Below are 21960 nucleotides of genomic sequence, written 5' to 3'. Positions count from 1 at the left end.
GTTCGTCCCGTTTCCACGTCGTCAAGTAAAGTCCCGTGACACAATTTTCTGGTATGCTCCTGATTCTGGCCTTCACTGAACCTGACTGACAATTTCACTGGCCTTGCCGAGAGATTCAACCATTTGCTGGCACTCCTTCCGTCTTCGTATCGTGAAGTCGCTCTCCTTGAGCAAATCGTCGAGCGTATCCGTTCGGTACATGTTTTCGAGCAGTTCGCGTTGCATTTCGTCCTTGGTGAACCTGTTGGGTACGTGTTAGAATATTCACTAGACAAGTATTGCATCCGCAAGACTTACTGCACGAGGTTCAGCATAATTGCCTTGGGGACCATGTCAATCATGGTGCGCTTGACAATGTTGTAGTATGACGAAATGAGCAGCTCTTTTCAACAATGTCAGTTTCCAATTAGCCAACGGGAATCATACCAAGACGACTCACTGATAACTTCCACCTCGATGTTCTCGCGCTCAGAAAGGTTACCAGAGGCCTTGAGGGTTGGCGGAGGGGCTTCCATGGCGGCAGCCTTCTTCTTGTTCTTGGCAGCAAAGAAACTGCCAAAGAAACCAGCGTTGGCAGAACCATCGACATCGGGAACTGTGGGACTAGCAGCCCGAGCAGGTGTGCTGGACTGTGGCAGAGGCTTGCCGGTCTTTGGGTCAACTTGGACTGGCTTGGAAGGGTTGTATCGCTCGTTGACAATGGCCATGGCCTGTATCAAGGTTAGAACAGGGCGATTAAGGGCTGCAATTTTAGCGGATAGACTTACGCGGTGGCCATTCAAGAAATCAGGGTGGCCGGTGTTGATGTAGCATGACTCCATAGAAACAAGATCGCGCACCAGCTTGTTAGTAGGCTCCATAGCCTTTTTGAAGAAGGCAATCACAACACCGTGCATCTTCTCCTTGAGCTGGGGATAGCGGCGGTACAGCTGCTTGCCAAGAAGCTGTGACAAGATTCGAACAAGTTCGTCGTAGGCGAGGGAGACACACTTCAAGCTGGGGTCTTCCAGCCTCTTGATCTGCTGCTTCACAATGAGCTCGAAGGCAGTGGTGCCAACAAACAGTGCTGGGGAGGAGCCAGACGAGTTGTACAGGATGGTTCGAATATCAACGTCCTTGACAACATCAAAAGGATCCACAGCCTTGACCCCATTCGCATACAGTTCGTGGAAAACGAAGCTGATACGAGCACCGCCAGACAGCTCGGTGCTGGAAAGCTCCGTATTGTTACCGTCCAATACTGTCCGCCACTCGTTTGTAAATTCGGTAATAATGTTGAGAACAATGTTGGCGCTGTTTCCGAGCATAGAAGGTCCCAAACTCTCCAGCTCGCTGGTGTATTTTTGCAGCGAGCTGGAAATTCTGGCTTTAATGTCGGGCAGTGTTTGCTTGATGTGCATCATGAGAATCAAGTTCAGCTTGCGTGCCAGATAAGGGGTTCCGCAGTATGAGCTCTTGTTTCGGTAAGCTTTGTGGTTCTCGAAGAAGGCCTTCTCGGCGTCAAGAGCAACGTTGATGGCCTTTTTATTGTCAATGTCGCGTTGGCCACGATTGACTACGGGGACGTAACCAAGACGCAAGGGAATGACACGGTTCGACAGAATATCGATAACATCGGTTCCATCGTCCATCAAATCGACCTTGGTCAAGACACCAATGGTACGTTGACCCTCAGGGTCAACTTCGCGGGCAAGTTTTAGACCATCGGAATTGGCCAAGTCAATGTTGGCTGCGGTAACGGCCAGAATAATGGCATTCGACTTTCCAATATACTTCAAGACCATCTCTCGAATCTGTCGCTCGATATCGCGGGGTTGGTCTCCGACGGGAACCTTGGTGAGACCGGGCAAATCGACCAGCGTCAGGGTAAGGACGTTAGGAGAGTAGATTCGCAGGTTGATTGGAGCAGGCGAGATGCCAGAGTTTTTTCCGACCTTTGCTTCCGTCTCGCGAGCAATCTCCTCTCTGATCTTGCTAAAATCATAGTATTTTTGACCAGGGATGTGCAAGAACTCTCCCCACTCGTCGGCGTTGGCTGCCTTGTCGTTTGCTGTAGACACCTCCTCGGGCTTGACGCCATTCGTTTGGGCAGGGCGGTTGATAAGCTGCAATACTAGGGGACGTCTCGTAACGATACCAGAGCCTCGTGGTAAGCTGTAATTTAGAAGCGGTTAGATGTTTACCGATGTCTACCAAGCAAGTGGGCTCTCAAAAAGGGGCAGCGTACAAGTCTCGACCCACGATATTCTCCAACACTGAACTCTTGCCACTAGATTGACTGCCCACGACGACAATCTGAGGTAAATCGATGGGGTTGTTTACTCCGACGGTCGCAAAGACATCTTGAAGCTTGTTGACGAGCCTGGTAACACAGGAATTAGCCACAAGCCCTTCCAAAGGCATGATACACAGCCCAGGGGCAGTGGGTGCTCACTGGATGAGGGCGGGATCTGAGATACCCCCCGGGGTCGCGAGGTTGCCACTCATGATTAAGTCGATTGCTTTGCCTCACTCTGGGCTATAGATTTGATATGAGGTTCGTACGTGTAGCGATACGTTGACGTTGGACGGTGGGAAAAAACCGTTGCTGGTGAAAGTGGCGGTCCGTCGATGCGGTGGAGGGGAAAGCGTCAACCACGGTGAGTCGTGGCCAGGTCCTCTGAAACTCGGTCGATAAATGGTATGAAACGCAATACGATGCCGCTCAGCGTTCTTGAGTCGTGATACGGTCTGCTCGGTCAACGGGGCGGGCAGCGCACGAAGGAGAAGATGATGTTTGGGGAGGAAATTGAAGGTGTTTACGCAGTTGATCAGGAGGACTGGCTGGGCGACATGTGGTTGATGGTTGATGAGCCTAACAAGGGCAGAGAGGCACTAAAAGTGTTGCGTCGCTGCCCTGAGCTGGCAGGGGTTGCCCAAGGTACCAAGGTACTTCTGTTAATGTGTGACTTCCTCAGTCAGTTCAGGTACCCAACCCAGAGAAAGGTCCCCGTCAAGCCACATGTGGCGGGGCAACGGGAAGGCCGCGACACAGCTCACATATCGACTGCGCCACATGATTCGGTTGAGTCTCATGAATTGACGATTGAAGCACCAACGATAAATTCGGCAGCCTAAACCGAAACGTGGAAAAACGTCACCAGATGATGCGGCCGCGCGGGTCCATTTCCAAACAGGAAATTATACGGAGAAGAGTTTCCCAATTTGCCATGTATCGGCTGGTGCACAGCATCAACGGCTTTCTAGGGTATTTAAATAAAATGGACCGTGATTTACTCGTCTCGGCCTAGGGTAGGTTGGGCTCCTGAGTCTTGTCGGGGGCTTTCACCCGTCTCCAAGGGACATACAGATTTCGGTGCACGGGGTAAGGAAGATGCTTGACATGTATTAACACCGTGCCTCGCAGACTACTTAAGTAAGCGGCTAGGTCACTGAAGCTTTGATGTTCAATGTTCCATGCTCGCTATCGGGTCGTCAGCGTGGGACAGTCACAGTACCATCCGTGATTCTCCATGGCGGGGTTCAGAGACAACATTGAACTTCCACCAGAACCCAAACCAACCAAGCATCATGTTGACGAATGCGATAAACACAAGAGCTTGCTGGACAGGGTTGTGGGCTTATCGGAGTTTTGCGTATCTCCTGAAGCTCGTAGGTGCATATTGAGTGGCGCTGTGCTGCAATCAATCATACGGCCATTCAAACATAGCGAGGGAAAACTCGTCTGCAATCAAGAGTTAAATGCCACCAGACTGGCGTCCATACAAATGCACCGACGCTCGCACAAGAGCTTTTGGGCCGCAAGAAGCGAAGGGCGACGTCATCGCGGCAATGGCGTCTTGACAGCCACATGCACGGAATGGAATGGTATGGCTGCAAAGGCATCTGCTCATATTGCCTGTGCAGTCATGATTGCAATAACCGGTACGAAGCAGGCCAATGTGAATACAAGATGACACCGAGAAAATCTGTTGAGATCCTATACTAGTAGCAGACATGTTCGTTGTCTGGTTCACTCATACCATTGACTCTATTCGTTGCCGGCGCACCCAATTCGTCTCGCACCGCTTCAGCAGACTGCACTGCCAAGAAAAAGTGTCAACTGGTGGCAACCTTGGAGCACTTCAGGGAACATTGAACATCAGCTCGCTTCTCGCGCTGCAGCTGCACTATTGTTTATACCGAGCCATGGCAAGGACGAAAACTAACATGCAGAGTGTTCATGTGCATGTAGGTTGACCACTGGGCTTGAGGCTTGGTGGTCAACTGACACTCCCAAGATTGGCAAGCTTCAGTGTCCAGATGCCACCATCAAAGTTCCACTTTAATGCCCCAACTCGAGCCCTTTGCTGGCACGGCAGCTGCCAGCGTCTGGATTCAGCACATGCATTTGGGCTGTTGCCACTGACTGAAGGTGGCAGGCCCACTATCCTGTGCCTGCATCGAACTTGAAATAAATTACATGAAGCGGGATGTGCAGTGGCCTTGGGGGCTCCTCAGCCGCCCAAACTCTCCAGACGTCAGCAAGACGTCCATATCGTCCTCAGGCCCTTGTCCGCCCGCTAATGGCCGCTAGACCCAGCCAATGCAGTTTCAGCAGTCACTGGTGGACCGGACTTGAGAAGTGGTCAAGTGCCACCAGACCAGCCCAAGCTCGCTTACATGTCTGGTACCAGACTCCAGTCTCAGCTAAAACTCCGGATCCAAGCGTCACTTCCCAGCCTCGAGCTCATCTTGCCTCATCCCAGATCCTCTTTCGACTACACTCTTCCACGACGACTTGTTAATATCCTCCAAATCGAACAATTTGGTCTCCAAAAGCGCCCTTCAACATTAAACCAAGCGATTAAGCCAGATAAACTTTCTGTTCTAGCGTTTCTTTCCATCCATCCAGCCTAAATGTGCTGAGCCTCTGTCGTCCAACATCGAACCCAGCAGCCATCACATGCGTCTCGACAAGCAAGCTGCAGCTGTCTTCGACAACACTTTGACAGACACTGGCTATTCACCAAGCATTTCTCCATCTCTCAGTTGGGGCTGTCGTGCTGGAACAAGCCTGGGGAGACCTCGACCACCCGCATACGAACCCTACGCTGCCACGACGTAGTATTCCTGCTGCCAAAGTCGTCTCACCCAGCCTAGTTGCTACCGCTGCTTCTCTCCCCTCGAATGCCGCCCCAACTGGTGTTTAGCCAGTTTATAAACAACATCGACTGAAGCTGTCCCCGCGGCTCGCCCGCGGAACGGTCGACGTGGACCAACCTTCCGACACTCGTTCCCTTCGCCCCAATACCACCTCCGACGACCCATCCACTCCGCAACCCCCCCGACAATCTGCCAGCACCGTCCTCTCAGCATCTAGTCCCTCATCGCCGCCTGGTCGTCTTGGCCAATCTGCCCAACCAGCTCCGGCTTCGACTGTGAACATAGAATCTTCCATTCCAAGACCGGTTCCGCCCTCCGGCTCGGTATCCCAAGTCCTCGGCAGGCGACGACGGTCGTCCGGCTCTTCTCCGATACAAGAATCCGTCGATCCAGCTTCTCCAGGCAACGGAGAGGCTGTAGCTGGATCATCACCCTCGCCTAGTCGTCGTCGTCCGAAAAGAAGGCGGCGTGTGAGCGTCGAGATGGCATCCGACGCTGATTCCGTCCCGCAGTCGAATGGGAGTGGCGCCCCTCGCTCAAATGGTTCAACTGGAGTTGCTTCCCAGAGGACAGTGTTGCCCAGCGGTGTAACCAACGGGACGCACAAGTCTGCTGCTTTAACCGCCAATGGATCGACGGCAAACGGAGACAAACCCGCGACAGCACCCGCGCGACCTGCATCATATTTCGGACACAACAGAGAGGAGGTGACTCGGATTTTGATTCAGGCATTGTCTGATATGGGATATCAAACAGCAGCTGAGAGTGTGAGCCAGGAAAGCGGCTTTAAACTAGAAAATCCTACAGTATCGGCCTTTCGGTCTGCTGTGTTGGAAGGCTCCTGGTCCGAAGCCGAAGATCTACTAACAGGAGCTACTGTAGCAGGACAAGACGACAATAACGGCGAGGTAGGCAATGGACTCGTGCTAGCACCAGGCTCGGACCGAGCTGTCATGAGATTTGGAATGCGGCAACAGAAATTCCTCGAACTGTTGGAAACCAGAGATACGACTCGAGCCCTTCACGTATTGCGTGCAGAGTTGACACCGCTCCACCAAGACACCATCAAGTTACACTTCCTTTCCAGCCTCTTGATGTGCCTGTCAACTGAGGACTTGATGGCAAAGGCAAACTGGGACGGAGCCCGAGGAGAGTCACGCAAGAGACTGCTGTCGGAGCTTTCAAGTACGCATCTGAATGATTCAAATCTAGTCGACGTGTAAAGCTAATTCAACTTGCTAGGATGTATATCACCTTCGGTTATGCTCCCTGAGAACCGTCTTGCAGTTCTGCTCCACCAGGTCAAGCAGAGCCAAATCAACTCATGTCTTTTCCATACTGCTGCCTCATCTCCTTCACTGTACTCAGACCATCTTTGTGATCGACGAGTATTTCCGAGGGATATCGTGCTGGAGCTGACCGAAATGAGAGGCGAAGTCTGGGAAGTGCAATTTTCTCATGACGGATCTCTGCTTGCGGCCTGTGGATCTGGTGACAGTGTTATCATATGGGAGACTGAATCATTCCGAGTTGTGAATGCACTCACTATACAGCTCCAGAAAGATCACCATTCCGGTGTAGCAAGTATTTCATGGAGCCCAGATGACACAAAGATGGTGACGTGCTCACAAGACAACTTTGCCCGATTATGGGACGCAAAGGTACGTGTCTCATTTAATTACGCCCGATTTGAGTAGCTACTAATGAAGTCTCAGACTGGCTCATTGATCAAGAAACTAAAGAGGTTTGACGAACCAGTTAGCGGCTGTGTCTGGGCTAGTGACGGCAAATCGTTTGTCCTCGGCACATTAGACAACAAACGCAGCCTATGTACATTTAACAGTGAGGGCGAGGAGTTGGTCCAATGGAACAAGAAGCATCGTGTGCAAACCTTGGCGGGCTCACCTGACGGACAATGGCTTGTAGCAGCGGACAACTTTAGCAACATGTACGTCTACAACGGCATCACTCGAGAGTTGGAGTATGAATTAGATTTGGGAGCCCGACCAATATCTCTGGCAATTAGCCAGGACTCACGACAGCTGCTTGTCAACAAAGAGGATAGCGAAGCACAGCTTGTCGACTTGATAACGAGAACGACGGTGCAGAAATTCCTTGGGCACGCAACGGACCGGTGCGTCATTCGAGCAACGTTTGGAGGTGCTAATGAGAGCTTTGCAATGAGCGGCAGTGAAGACGGCAAAGTGGTCATCTGGCATAAAAACATTGGGGCCGCCGTCGAGAGGCTCTCCAGTTACTCTCCCAAGCGATGCAACTGCGTGGTTTGGAATCCAACTGACCCATATATGCTGGCATCCTGCAACGATGACGGAATCGTCAGAATGTAAGTTGGCCAAACTAACACTCTTTCCACACTCGCTATCGTTGGAAGACTAACAAGTCGCAGATGGGCAAATCGCACCAGAGGCTCGGAAATCCGGTCGAGAATACCTGGGCTAACAGGATGGAAGCACCCGGTTGATCCTCTGCCGTACTCTTAGAGAGAGATTGCACGACAGCCCGTCTAGACGTGCGGGAATCTTTGTGTACGGTAGACCATCATCAGCAGGTCTTCAGTGACGAAGCGCCAATCGGCTGTACCAACGTATTTACCTGTCAACTTCAACTTTCACTCCACATTCTTCTTGGTTTAGACACTACCATCACGACAATAGAGAAACTTCACGTTGGGACGGGAATTACGTTATTATTTTTTCTTCATCTCGGGTCGGCCCCTTCAACTGGGGAGGTTTCCTTTTGTCTTCCGTGGCCCAGCCTGGATCAGTTGATACTTTGGTTGGCCATTTGAGTCGCTGCAGAAGGACTTGTCGCACCATTTCGCTCCTTGGCTTCATTTTCCCTCCACTGACTCATTTTCGTTTCAATTTTTCTCTTTTCAAACTTTCTGGCGTTTAAGCGTTGGGGTACTTTTGCAAAGGGGAATGTCATATCTCATGAGGTCGGGGTACAGAGCTGAGCGCAGGATTGGGTTTGACAGGATGGAAAGGCTGTTATTTGTGCAATGTTACATGTAGACAAGAACAGTCTTGACTTCATACATACGTACCCGACTTTTGTGAAGACCAGCGAATCATGAATATACCGAGATAACGCCTAGCAAAAGCTGTGAATTTGTTGACGGCGGACTCCGATTGTAGCATTCACTGGGTGACACGTAATTGGCGGTTAAATTATAAATGAAAACATGTGAAGCTGTCAGCGAGTCAACTGCTATTCTAAGCATGTAACCTGTTTGGTCGATCAGGGGGGTTCAAAAATCTGGGGTAGCAATGGAGGTTTTGCGGCAGATGCAAGATCCAAAGGAACCTTAGCATTCCATTGCTGGTGCAGGAAAGGACAGAACCCAAGACTCTGGCCCGGTAAACAGATCGGGTAAAGCGTTGTTGCAGGGACATTTTGTCAAGCCATCTGTACGGTTCAGGGGACGATTTACAGCTCCAGCTTGGCGCGTTGTGGAGGATGCATGTAAAGTACTCAGATGGATGGTGCATCTTGGGTATGGAATCCATGTATATAATACAGGTAGACGAGTCAACCAGCACCTTTCAGTGTTGCTCTAGGGGGGCTCGGTAAGGATTTTGAGGCTGATAAAAAGGTTCCTTGGGCGGATGCTACTCTGAATCGGGGAGAGAACAGCAACGTGGATGACGGAAAAAGAAGATGTGATAGGGGCGATTAGCGTGCCGGATCGACAGAAATTGGAGGGACGTGCTACTTGGTGTTGTGTTGCATCCGGGCCTTCTGGGTGGCTGGTGAGACTGTGTGTGAGGACTTGCCTTGTCTGGGGATTGCGGCCGAGTTGGCGTGAGCTAGTTTTGCGTGTTTGAACCTTTGTTAGGAGACTTATTACTTGATGGTTTGTGAAAACAATGTGTTGCGGCTGATGGCGCGCTGGGTTGGTGATGACTAGCGACAGCGGTGAGATCCGATGAATGAAGACAATTAGGAAAACACCGAGGCTGGCTGAGGAAATCTTTGACAAACGGTGTTCCCGATGGTGGTGAGATGGGATTTGAAACGTTGGGCTGGCAGGCGTTGTGATGGCGCCAGAGTTTGGCTGAAATCGATTGGGATAGCTTTGCGTGACGCCCGCATCGATCTTGACAGCAGGGACAATGTTCCGAGTTAAGTTTTCTCGTCCGAAGCCACGGAGCCGTCAAAACAGAACAACACAACGTCAAATCCGTAGCGGTGCTTTTCTCCGTTCTCCGCCCTCCACGGAGGAGTGTAGATTTGGCGATGCTGCGTCCTCATCTTCTTGCTCGAAATAGCTGGGCAGGATGCCAGGAGCCGGGGCAGCACAAAATTGACCTAATCATGATGGGTACTTACTGGCGGAATTTAAACGCTCTTTGAATCCGGCAATGACCACAATCTTTCTGCAATCCATGGTCGAAGACCCGGTGAACCTCGACTGCCAGGCTACTCGTACCTGCATGGAAGCCAATGAACCGCGGTGTCTTCAACTGTCACCTTGACATGACTGCATCCTGTTTCCCCTTAGGTGATACGGATCCAGGCCATCGGTGTTCGTGTCCCGAATGGAGAAATGAGTTGGTCCGAATGTTTAGCGGCGATATCCGTGCAGAGATAGACTTCAACGGACAAATGCCCTAAATATCCGACCAGACACCCATAATAATGGCTGAATGTCTGACTAGCGCCCCTGTGAAGCCATTCAGGTCCCAATACAGTCAAGTCTCGAGGAAAATATGCCCATGTCACTTCAGCCTCAGGAACAGTAGGCATGTATGGAGTGCCAACGTAACGAAATCTGACATGGGGACTGGCCCAATGGAGAAGCTTGATGCAAACGGCAACAAGGGCTTGGTCCCATCGTTCGTCTGCAAACGCCTCAACTGTTGTGGTGAGTGAGGATTATACAAGCATCCCAGTACGAACACTGTTAGTGCCAAGATTTGCCGCCAGCTTTAGCGAGGGACGGTCCGGGGGCAATTGAATCTGTCTGGTACTTACCATGAGAAGACCTGGGGTATCGTCACTTGTTCGTAATACTATCTCCACTGTGCGTTGCTCCCACCTGCCCTGAATGGTGCAATCAACACTCATTCCAAGGTTCACCGCCCACTATAGTGGAAGATGAGAAAGAATTGAACATGACTAGTGAACTCTTACCCCTGCTTCTTCTAGAACTGATGGTTTGTGCCTGTTGTTCCACCAAACGGCCCGCATACAAAGTCATGCAGGGGGTGAAGCTGAGGCGCAATAGACGGACCTGGACAATTAGACCGAACAACGCAAGCAAGGTGAGAAGCTGGGTTCGCAAGCCAAAAGCCCAGAATACACTCCGACGCTGAACGAAGTTGACTTTTGGTCATCCATCCGTCATTACTAAGACCACAGACACCGAATAGGTGCCGAACCCCAAACGACTGTCACCAGCTATGTATGCATGGTTTGCGGTCTCTCATCATGGATATTTCCAACTAACCCTGCTTCTGTTTGGCCGAGTCGTTGACAGGTTTGGCCTCATCCGAGCCTAAGCGCTCTGGAGGTAAGATTATTGTGTTGAAACTACTTACGCATCTCGGTACAATACTCAAAACAATGGACAGGCGGAATGATGCACTGTAAGTTGGTCAAGGTTGGCCATGCTGTTCACTCAGCAATAACCACATATGTTACACCAGCACAACGTCTGCGTGTGATACCATAGCCAACTCAGACCCTGCCACATATCCGAGAGTGACCCGTACTGGCGAAAGAAACTTGATCCGATGATTGGGGTCTGAAGAACGTTATGTTGTTGGTTACAGAGCCTGTGCCCCAACAGCCATAGTTTCTGGTCTGCATGGGAAAGGGGAGCCCAGCTGCTCGGCTGACAACCTCTTCTCCCAGAAACATCGTCCATTTGTCCCCTGTTATGCCAACGTAGTCATGCTCATGCAGCAACCGGGGAAGTATGATGAAGCTGATAGGCAGTCGGATGGCTTGACCCGCAATTTCAGATATGGATGCGGCAAAGAAGGCAGGGCTTTTTACTCGCTTTGCCAGCCCAAACCTTGATGGATCTGCAATGACATCGGCAACACATTCACCACCAACAGCTTTGACCCCTTTCTGATTAGAAAACAAAACAAGACTGTTGACCTATCTTCAATCTTGAAGGACGCCACCGTAATTTTTGTTCTTATGCAGAGTGGGGTGATGTCGAAAGGATTGAGCTATGGGCGCTTCACCACCACAATGCTTGAGTAACTCGGCACTCCGTGCAGCTCGCCATAATGCTTCTCCGCCACCATCTGATAGTTTCATCCTGTTCCATTTTTGCCGCAGGCCATGCTCAGGTGGCGACTTACCAATGCAATGTCTCAGACAACACTTGCATTTTGCTCCGACTCGTTGCTTTTTTTTTTTCTTTCTTTCGGTTTTTGTCCTGCACTACTCATACATCTGCCCATCTATTGGGTTGTTCTGGTGAATATGTATGTGCCGCAGGAGACTTGCTCTTGCGTATTACCTGCCCGCTGTTGTGCAACACATACAGAAAGGGCAATACCCCTTGACAGTGGGCTTAAGCCACAATTGCTAAGGACGAGGTGAGGATCAGCCGAGGAGTCGGCAGGCACGGTTGGCAGGTAAATTCTGGTGGTAAAATGGTTTCGTAACTGAGCAAGAATACGGAACAAGGTAGTCCGGCACATCCGGCAAAATGAACGACTCTCGCAGAGCTGTGGTGGCAACCTGAGTGCCAACCATGACACAGAATTTCAGATGGCGGCGGCTCCCTTGAAATGATGAGTATTTTGATGAAGAGAAAGATGCAGCCGGACATGTGGATGACGGATTTTGTTGTACCATTCCAGAACATCAAACGAAAAGCGCCATGAAAAGAATGGCCCACTTCGGCGTTGTACACCACCACGAAAACCTCGATCTGTCTGGTGCGTGCGAACTAATGCGAGACAACATTGAGGAATGGCGTTTTTCGACCCCGTTATCTCGGAATACGTGCTACTTTTGCTCGAAACATGTCAATGATGCCACCTTATTTTGAGGGATGTTGGCGCAACTGCCACGTTATTGGCGCACAATCTGACCTTTAGAGCCATATCATGGATTTATCACCGAGTGACATTGCCGATGGGAGCCTCCAGCCCGAAAGAATGCGGCAAGAGAAAAAAAGGGAAGGGAAAAAAAAATGCAAAGCTTTGAGATGTATATTTTGCATGTTCTCAAGTCGGCCACAGATGAGAATCAGGAGAGACCTCTTGCTGGTCGATGCTGGTAAGACAGGATGTGTTGTCCGACAAACTATTGTCTCGTGTCTTTGAACAAACATTCATTCGCCAGCAACACAGCAAGCTTCTGCCTTGTGAATGCAACTTAGATCCTTCAGTATGTACGGCAAAGGGAGATGGTTGGTTGGGGTTCGTTCCTGTCTCGTGCAACCATCACAGGTCTGCATATCAGCACATGCGAGCCTCCATACAGGACCAGAGACCCAGACATCTTTGCATGTACAAGCAACGGAGTGCAATCCGAGCCTGCTCGGATGCAAGTGTGTGAATTGCTTTGGGTATGTGTTGGCTTGCGGCGCCACTGTTGTCCCATGTGTGGTCAAATGGTCCAGGTTGGCTAGTTACAATTGCACAATGACAGTGGTCAACTTGGCCACACGACGAATTGCCACAGGTGCAGTTGTAATTGTCCGACAACGTGTTTATGTGACTGCTTGGAGGGCAACCCTGGTTTCTGAAGGGGTTTCCCTCGAGAAGTCCCTTATGGCCGGGGTGAGCTATCTGGCATGGCTTGAAATTCAGAGCCTAGTCCTGAGAAGTTGGTTCCCAGTAAGTCGGGTTCAGCTGAATTGTGCATGAGGGGCTGTGGTCTGTTGTTGGTTGTTGGATATTGGGTACTCCATCCTCATGTTTGGAGGTGGTGGGCTAGAAAAGCCTGGAAACCGAAGCCCGTCCGTCCGTGTGTCCCTGGTCCCTGGCCGGCCCGTCACCATGGTCAGTGCCAAAAGCTGAAAACAAGCCATTGATGAATGTGCCCACAGGCAACACCAACAGTCTGGTACCCAACCCGGAAGGATGGATGACATGCGGATTTGTCCGAAACCGCGCTCTGCTCGTTGAGGATTTGCGTAACCAACAACGTTCAGGTCTTCTTCCTTCGCGGTAGCGAATCGTATAATGCTGTGTGATACTGTGGCGTCTGGGGGCAATTGCAGCACGGTGTTCTGTAAAAGAGTAGGGGGTGTTGTGAGACCTTTTTGACAGCCCTGATTTCACACGGGCGATGACCAGGCAAGGATGATGAGACCCCAAGATTCCTCGGTATGTATGGAGCAGCAATCCGAATCTCCTTGTCCTGTGTGACAAGAGGTCGTGGGGGAAGGTATTGTGAGCCATGCCCATGCCAGTTTGTCTATGTTGAGAGACTTGCAGGTGGGTTGGATGAAATATGCCGTCTGTGCATTTCATATGCCGCTTGTGACAGCCGAGAAGTTGTGTTTCCTCCTAGTAGAATGCCTCGCGATCCGAAACAAGCGGCCAGAAGCGAATGTCTGGCTGGTTGACTGGGTGTCTGAGACTTGAAGTCCTTGTGGTCGATGGATGGACACGGATTGGAGACTTGTGTGCATATGAGATGCGGACTTGGCGAGGTCAGGAACATGGAAATTGGGGGAGAAGATGGTGTGTTCATTCAAGTCCGTGGGCGCTTTTGTGCATGATTTCACAGATTAGATATGGAGTGGTTGTGGTTGCGGTCTGATGCATTTGGGGGATGCGGCAATATCGCCTGGCGCTTTGAGACTGTGCTTTTTGAGTCAAGTCCGATGGAGCGAGCATGCATGCGGCAACACAATCTGGCAGCTGGTCGTGCTTTCCTCATCAAACGGCCTGGGAGCGGAGCGTGGACATGGAGGACCAAAAGGAAGGAGACTCGGAGCTCTTATTGTCAAGAAGGACGGTCCTTGTCCCAATGACCAGATGTCCAGATATCCAGACTTCAAGTTGTCAAGATGCCAAGTTGACATGACATCAATTGACCCGAATCAAGTACATATGTACCCCCTACCTATAAGCACTTGCATCGAGTTTACGATGCCCAGAAGTCCTCCACTGGACCCCGATCGCTCGCCAACGGGCTGTTGAATTGGATGTAACCTGGGACCGTGGTTGCGGAGCAGACGAGGGTGCCAGGGACAGACGGACGGACTGACTGCGCAGCACCTCGGACCTCAAACACCAGACCAGACAAGAGAAGACAGACAAGACAGCAACCACACAGGTACGGAGTATTATTATTGCATATTGCACAGAGGAGGGACTCGGCGACTCGATGGAGATGGATTTGCAGATGCAGATGGCTAGACCGACCAGAGCAGAGCGGGCGACTTGGCGGATGCATTGGACAGGGGTTTGCTGCAATGACTGGAACATGATTGTGGTGTTTGATGTTAATTTCGCCTGGGTCATCCCACGATACATGGTCCATGGGCCATGGCCTCGCCACGACCTGGCCACGACCTGGGCTTGCAGCCAGAGTGCAGCCCGAGTGCAGCCATGGCACCTCCAAGACTCCAATGTTTGGCACCTTTGGATCCCAAGATGGAGACGGATGGCCTGCACATCTGGCACTGACCCATGCCATATCCCAGTCGGTTCCAGTCGGTCCCAGTCATCCCAGCCAGGTGCTTCCAAATGTCAAATCACGTCTGGTCTGGTTCCATACCTCATTGTCCATCAATCCACCTTCCGGATAGCCCAATGCGGGATCGCCCTTGGTCTAAGTTTCCAATACAAAGTCTGGTCTGGTGCAAAAGTGACCAAAGCAACTAGTGACTGCTAACAAGTTATTAGTTGTCTGGTTTAAACACCATCAAATCATGCCAGACCCATATTAGTCCAGAGGATCCGTTTACCTGCTTCTCTAGCTTCCGTTGCCCTTTGCTGCTTCTTCTTCTTCCTCTCTTCTAATTCCACTTTTGTTGTGCCTTGTCTGCGCACGTTTGTGCTGGGTGGAATGCTCTACTAATCCCCCTTTATTTCTTTATTGTTACTGGGGATTGTGAATCCTTCGATTCTACTTTGCATCCTCTTTACAGTTCACTCGCTGGGTTTGGTTATCTACCACTTTACCCGTCGGACATTCCACAAAGCAATGCAAGGGTGAGCGAACTTGGTGCAAAGAAAGGAGTCGGCTTTCGGTACAGACGTCGAGAAACGCGCGACACTGCAGGCACCCTTTTATTGGCGATTCGGTTCTTTTACTATTTGATCAGAATGCACCTTAAACTCTGGAGAACCAGCAACCCTTGACTTTAATCACCTTGATTTTTCTGGCCAGCAACGTCACATGTCGCTGGCCATGGAGAGTCTCGACGGCTATCTCCAGGTTCCTCCTGACCGAAGCCAGATCCTTGGCAGGCAAGCATGGAAGGTAGGCATTTGATACTTGGGAAAACAAACCACTCTTGGTCACACTCGCACGCTGGGTTTGGTCTAGAAGACTGTTGGGGTTCTTCCCGCCAATGCGTGATCAAATCTTACCTTTATTCATGCCGGAACATTTTCTAATATTTATTGTGTTATAGACAAGATACATTGTTGTTGGGTCTCGCCTTGCGCCCGGCAGAGATCGACAGGGCAGCTACGGCTTCACACAGAATGGAACCATCGGCCGCGTCAATACCGTCATTGCGAAGTCGCTGCACAGGAATGCAGCAGATGAGCCCTGTATATCTGTTTTCAAGGCCAAGGTAAAGCGTGCTGTCTCTCCAATAGGCACAAAGCCAGTCGCAACGACGTGCACTAACATTGCCTGCTTCTTTAGGAAGACTGGGAGCCCATCCAGCAATGGCCTGTCAGTTGCGTGTCAGATTGTCAGGTCCAATTAGTATCCCATCGGAAGCAAGGACCTGTGTTGCCGACGCTCGTGATAACGATTTCCGATAATCAACGAAAACGACGATCAAGCCGAGCTACCGGCTTCATATCCTCGAATAAAGACGCAGGAGTAACTACTTTGTGGTTCCGGACGCCTCCTGATGACCACCATCCCAGCCTTCATGAGTGGTCTCGATTTATCTTATCCAAGAAGAGCTCGTCGAGCGCGACCGAAAGCCCTGTCTCCCCGGTTTTCACGTCACCTTTTCAGACCCGATCCAACGATAATCCAGACTATTTCCCTCGGCCAGGTAGCGGCAGCCGTGGCCTGCAGCACAAGAGCTCCACGGCGACGTATTCGACTGGCCCTCTGGACCGCCCGGCCACCTTCAGCTCCGAGTCGCCTAGCTTACGATCGAAGCGAAGTGACATCTCATCCCCTTCCAGCAACAACCATCCTTCTCAAAAGGTGCCGTATCCCATCCCAGAGCAACATTATACTACCCTTATGCCCGGTGACATTGTGTCTGGTCCAAATGGGGAGTATCAAGGGCAGTTCATTGAAGGATGGACTTATGCTCAGGGTAGAGCATCTACTATGAGCTCTCCCTCTGGAGCCAGGGATAGCATGAGCTCACAAAGCCAACAGCTTTCCATTCTCGATGCCACGTCGCCTCCATGTCCTGGAGAGACCATCCTGGATCGTGCCTTCCAACTCGGACATGTTCCTGGAGCCGGATCCTATGTTCCCGGCCAAGAGAAGCTCAGTTCCATTGCGAGGTTCGACGCCCTGATGCGAGAGGCGGATGAAAAGCGACGAAAACGGGACACCATCCAACAAGCTCAACAGACAACCATAACAAGTGCGTTTGATGATGATGATAGCTCAGATGACGAAGATGTTGACCCGGCGTCTGATGACTCCGACTCTGCGAGTGACGCGTACTCGGATGACCAAGACCAAAATGAACACCATACTGCACCACTCATGTCACCGTCGGCTCAACGGGCTTTGGCATACATCACGGGCCGAAATGACGGCGGCAATCTCAGCCCGAACTCGCACCGTCCGGGCATGTCTAGAAATCATTTAAGCTTCCACGCAGGGTCCGCCCGAACATCCACCATTGCACCACCCTCTCGCCCTCACACTGCCCACGCCAAGAGCAGGCCCAATGTGGCTCGGGCACAAAACACGGCTCATTTAATGCCCACGGCTACAACTACACTAGACCTGCCCTCGTCAGGGAGAGGGAACGAGGATGGCCCCCATCGTTCCAGCACAATCGCAGAAAAGCGACACTCCAACTCGAGTGCTAAAAGGTTGAGTTTCACCGAGTTCACCAAGAGGTTATCTAGCACCAGCAGCTTACTGCTAGTCCAGACAAACGCCAGTGGAGGGAGCAGCCACGTCAGCAGCGAGGTTGATACCCAACCGTGCTCATCAGCGCCACGGACCAACTTGACTCTTCGCGGCGCCGGACCTCCTCCCCGACCCAGGGACCGCGATGACCAGGACAGACGGTGCGGATGGCGTGGTAGTGTCGGCGTGGTAGGCACGGAGGGAGGTTTCCTCTAGAATATCCCCTGTGCCATTGCCTCAACCTACCACGAACCTACCCACCATAAGCAACCTCACCAGTGTGCCCGTTCTTCGACCACGCCGTCCAAAATCTACCTTCTACTACATATTCCGCGTTACAGACTTTAGATATCCCACCTTCTGCAACTACTGCACCGTGTACGAAATTTTTGATACCATCATCGGCATTCCCCCATCACGACTCTTTCATGACGGCACTTATTTCACATCTATTCTATTTAACGACATGGCATCATTTGTTTTACACAGGGAACGCGTTTCAGCGCCAGGCATATCCTAATATCCTACATGAACCAGAAGAGGCTATCCACATCACCTTTATCGCTTCATTCACCCCGTGAGTTGGCAGGAAGGTGCCGTGTGATAGCTTAATGATTAAGCGAGATTTACGATACCATTTCATTTATGTTTGGTTTTCATCTTGTACATATTGTCATACAGGTTAGAGAAAGACAAAAGTTTCGGTGTCTAGTATTAGCAATACCACATTATGACGTTAGTCTTTGAATTCTATTTCGTGATAGATGTATTTGTACCACATTGCCCAAAGACTATGTTTGGACTCGAGGGCTCAAGTGGGATTGGTGGCACGCACACCATGTAAGCTGCGCGCAAACGGTCATATTCAGTGTTCACATTCATGACACCATATTTGGATTGTCAAGGCCATTCATTGTATCTTTAATAACCCCTTTTGAATACCTCACCTCCCATCTCACATGATGGACCATCGTAATCAACTCACAGGTCAATGACCCTATTTCATCCCTCTATCCACCTATCCATTTTACTCACCCCTCTGACCAGTCACTTTTCGCACTATGTCATCTATGCTTCCCCTTCCCCCAACTAGCAAGCCACTTACCGCCATGACCACTCAGCGGATATATTGTGCAATGGCCTCTTGTTGCTCCGGGGGAAGTCTTTGTGTAATGAACCCTTCAATAGCCCCGCCATGTCGCTGATTAGCTGCAACCATATACTCCTTCACCCATGTAGTTACATTTTGCACTTCGGGGAAGTCATCCCGCGCCAAGGGTCGGCACATGTTGAGCGCGGTAAATGTCATACCGAAGCCAATGTCATCAACGGATTGCTCGGCGATGATTTCATCGCCCATGCCAGCAATGACGGCGGGTGGGTTAGCAAGCAGGGACAACAGGATGCGGCAGCTGTTGGCCCAGCCTTTCATGAATTTCTGCCCAAATACTTGCGAATCGCAGAGCGTCTTGGTCAGTGACACGACGGCCGTTTTCCGGTCGACTGGCTTTGCGAGCTTTTCCGTCTCGGCGAGCACAAAGGGAGGGTAGACTTGTGAAAATGCACGTTCATCCAATTGGTCTGACTGCTTGATGAAGAAGTCTGCACCGTATCCTGCTTCCAGCCTGGCACTGACCAAATGATAGAAGCGGGCGAACCGAATCTTGAACGAATCAGCAGGTGAGCCTTGCAGCTTTGTGTATAATAGCTGCAGAATTGTGCCAAAGTATTTGTCCAGAGCAGTGCTGATGAAAAGTTAGTTAGCTGTGCAATTGTACCATGGATAGTAGTGGATTCAGGGTTGTAAAACTTACGGTTCAAAGGAGTTGACAATAGCGTCCAAAATGTCAAAAGCCTGGACCTCGGACTTTTTGAATGCAAGCAGCTTTTGGAAAATGCCCAGCACAGCTTCTAGCTGGTTGTTCTCAATAATCAATCGCGATGCCTTGGGGATGACTGCGGACAAAAGACGAACGCAAGCAGGAACGTTGCCACGAGTCTCCCACAGAGGCGCAGCCAGGAGAGGCCCTAGCAAGTTCTTGAAGTTCTCTGAAACAGCGTCTGCGGGACTAGACTCTAGCAACTGGGCAAGAATCTGGAAAATATAGGGGATGAACTCGGTTACGTCTTCGGTTAGGATCAGGTTAAATGGTTCCCACAATTTCTGGTTGAAAATTGCCGTGTTAGTTCCAGAGCAGTATCGTACCAGCGCACCCATGGCCTCGAAGTGGTAGTAATAGAATCGAGGGTTGCTAGGGTTGTGCTTCATGACGTTAGTAATAAGAATAAGGTGGGTGAGAACATTATCCAGCATTGGCGCGGCTCCGTCCTTGATGACAATGAGAATTCTCATAACACAGCGCATCAAAAACTCGTTTTCCTGCAATTTGGCGGCATTGGTCTCGCGCTCAATCAACTTGAAGAGGTGATTCAGCAGATCCTTTGCAAAGGGCTCAATATCGGCCCTTGGGAACATTTGATTGCCCGCATCATCAGCCAAGAACAGCACACGTTCTACTGCAATTGCAGCATATGTGTAGACAACATAGTTTGATGAGTTCAGATTTTGGATCAGTGGCGTCAAAGCAACTTTCCACTGTTCTCTGGACAACTGGCTGCGGAAGGTGTAGAGATATTTGATGGCATCGACCTTGGAAATGGGCTCAACGCCTTCACTGGCCATGAGATCAGCGGCAATGTGCTGCTCAAAAAACTCAACAACGTTAACAAGCGGGTTGACGGTCTTTACACCCTGTGCGGCGGTGACAGCTCCTTTAGCCGCGATCGACAAGAACAGGTAGACGGCCGTGTCCTTGGCTTTCCAATCCGTCTTGCCTTGATCAAGATAGTGGGTTATGTATTTCGAAACGGCCGTGGTCACGGGTGTTTCGAATTTTTCTTGTAGCTTTCGCAAGAAGTCCGTGGAAGACCGTCGCCTTGAGTCTGTGTCGGAGCCCTCCAGATCTCGCCGGATAAACTCGATAGGTTCGTCCTCGAACATCTCAATATCTGATTCTCTCAGAGCAACATTCGGCAGGATGACCTTTTCGACGATCTGCGACAGTACTCCTTCGTCGTTGAAAATTCCGGCATGCTCAGCAGTGCCGGCAACCGCGGTCAAGAAATGCAAGCTCTTGCTCACTAGGTTGTCGTACTTCGTCTCGGGGCCAACGCTGGACAACAGGTTCCATGCGCTAGTAATAAAGGGTTGGCAGTATTTGGAAAAGTCTTCGTCGTACTTGATGGTGTACAACTCTAGCAACTCGCAAATTCCAGCCTTGACAGTATCAGCAACGCTAACTTCGTCGTCGTCGTCGGTCCGCAACAGGGGATTGTCGTATGTAAGGTATTTGTGCAAAAGCTCGGAGATGCTAGCGAGGTTCTCTTCGAAGATCGGAGGAAGGTCGTGCGAAGACATGTCGTACAGAATCTTGATCTGCATATCAAGCGTCTCGAACCAGCCTTTGAGGACATCTTTGTTGTTGCTGTTCTGGGCGATTTTGCTGTCGGTCGTCTGCATTGAACGTCAGTGTGTGAGGCACAAATTCAAGGTTGTATCTAAGACCTACAACTAGCAACTGGACAAAAGGTTGGCCAAATGTTGTGATTACGTGGTTGATCTCGATATACAGCTCGTTGGATCGATTGAGAGGACGCCATCGGTTAAAAATAGAATGGGCGACCTCGAGAACACCGACGTTGATCTTGGGGTCTGTGGTAGAAAACCGACTGACAAGTTCCTACATGCCCCAGTCAGCATTCGTTGTCAACGACGGTGGGAAGTGCAACGTGCGTACCTGGGTAAGCGTATCCCATCGCCTCCAAAAGTCAGAGTCGGCGATGACGCTGATTGCTTCCCCAAGCTGCTTCTGGACATTTGGCGGGCTGGAAATCATCAACCCAATCAAGCGCTCTTTTATTATTTGCACCTCATCTTGCGAGATTTTGTAGTTGCCTTCCTCGTCCTAACAACATGCATTATTCAGTATTTGGTCGCGGTTCGAGGCGGGGATGCCAGGCACACACCACATAGTTGGAACGAATGAAGTTCTTGAAGGCCAAAGAAGCCGCGAGTCGGGTATTTGGAGGGAGGGAGTCGGAATTGACAATGTTCAGGAGAGTGAGCGAATACTGGGGTTTGGTTGCCTCTTGTTTGAGAGCATTCTCGGCTACAGATTCGAATTGTTTATTAGAACATGCGAGACGAGCGGGGCAGAAGCACCAAGAGTAGAGCGTCTGGTGGAACAAGGCATACCTTTGCGGTGCTGAGAAGGATCAAGTGTTGCGTTCAGCAACTGGGAGATATGACCAATGTCGGCGGCCATCGTGAGACCTCGTGAGGGAGAGCTGCACTGTGAGTGTGATATGGGGAGGTGAAGAGCTGAAATGGTGTTTGTTTGTAGAACGTGATTTGATGTGGAGGACTTTTTGACGTTGGCAGCTTTCCATGGCGACCAGACGGGGCGACCAGGGTCTGGTCTGGTTGCATGTGGGGAGCTCCGAACCTCAAGTGCCTGAGATCAAATGTGCAAGAATGATGTTTCGTGGTAAGTTGGTGTATTATGAGCTCTG

The 21960-nt window shown here is 50.7% G+C and overlaps 7 protein-coding genes across 7 annotated transcripts; 3 read left to right on the top strand and 4 right to left on the bottom strand.

Moving 5' to 3' along the window:
- Positions 1 to 72: 72 nt before the first annotated feature.
- Positions 73 to 2487, bottom strand: VFPPC_05641 (vacuolar sorting protein 1; the record flags this gene model as incomplete). The annotated part of the gene is made up of 6 exons (XM_018284802.1): positions 73 to 241; positions 298 to 382; positions 440 to 710; positions 768 to 2154; positions 2228 to 2362; positions 2435 to 2487. 6 exons carry the CDS (start codon positions 2485 to 2487, stop codon positions 73 to 75), a joined length of 2100 nt encoding a protein of 699 aa, XP_018141677.1.
- Positions 2488 to 5627: 3140 nt separating this feature from the next.
- On the top strand, positions 5628 to 7646 carry VFPPC_05639 (WD domain-containing protein; the record flags this gene model as incomplete). Its single annotated transcript, XM_018284801.1, has 4 exons — positions 5628 to 6330; positions 6388 to 6806; positions 6861 to 7489; positions 7553 to 7646. 4 exons carry the CDS (start codon positions 5628 to 5630, stop codon positions 7644 to 7646), a joined length of 1845 nt encoding a protein of 614 aa, XP_018141676.1.
- A 4860-nt stretch (positions 7647 to 12506) lies between these two features.
- VFPPC_17968 (hypothetical protein) lies at positions 12507 to 13007 on the top strand (the record flags this gene model as incomplete). Its single annotated transcript, XM_022429636.1, has 1 exon — positions 12507 to 13007. One exon carries the CDS (start codon positions 12507 to 12509, stop codon positions 13005 to 13007), a length of 501 nt encoding a protein of 166 aa, XP_022285310.1.
- A 66-nt stretch (positions 13008 to 13073) lies between these two features.
- VFPPC_17969 (hypothetical protein) lies at positions 13074 to 13616 on the bottom strand (the record flags this gene model as incomplete). Its single annotated transcript, XM_022429637.1, has 1 exon — positions 13074 to 13616. The coding sequence occupies one exon, from the start codon at positions 13614 to 13616 to the stop codon at positions 13074 to 13076; it is 543 nt and encodes a 180-aa protein (XP_022285309.1).
- Positions 13617 to 14235: 619 nt separating this feature from the next.
- VFPPC_16204 (hypothetical protein) lies at positions 14236 to 14790 on the bottom strand (the record flags this gene model as incomplete). Its single annotated transcript, XM_018293957.1, has 1 exon — positions 14236 to 14790. The coding sequence occupies one exon, from the start codon at positions 14788 to 14790 to the stop codon at positions 14236 to 14238; it is 555 nt and encodes a 184-aa protein (XP_018141674.1).
- Positions 14791 to 15507: 717 nt separating this feature from the next.
- VFPPC_05637 (hypothetical protein) lies at positions 15508 to 17604 on the top strand (the record flags this gene model as incomplete). Its single annotated transcript, XM_018284799.1, has 3 exons — positions 15508 to 15579; positions 15734 to 15898; positions 15973 to 17604. 3 exons carry the CDS (start codon positions 15508 to 15510, stop codon positions 17602 to 17604), a joined length of 1869 nt encoding a protein of 622 aa, XP_018141673.1.
- A 901-nt stretch (positions 17605 to 18505) lies between these two features.
- On the bottom strand, positions 18506 to 21713 carry VFPPC_05636 (chromosome segregation protein Cse1; the record flags this gene model as incomplete). Its single annotated transcript, XM_018284798.1, has 6 exons — positions 18506 to 19133; positions 19203 to 20902; positions 20958 to 21128; positions 21186 to 21353; positions 21415 to 21557; positions 21644 to 21713. 6 exons carry the CDS (start codon positions 21711 to 21713, stop codon positions 18506 to 18508), a joined length of 2880 nt encoding a protein of 959 aa, XP_018141672.1.
- Between the last annotated feature and the right edge of the window lie 247 nt (positions 21714 to 21960).

The sequence above is a fragment of the Pochonia chlamydosporia genome, chromosome 5 (genome assembly GCF_001653235.2).
Source record: "Pochonia chlamydosporia 170 chromosome 5, whole genome shotgun sequence".
Classification (NCBI taxonomy): Eukaryota; Fungi; Ascomycota; class Sordariomycetes; order Hypocreales; family Clavicipitaceae; genus Pochonia; species Pochonia chlamydosporia.
Note: the sequence above shows the minus strand (reverse complement) of the source record. Positions and strands in the feature narration are given on the sequence as shown.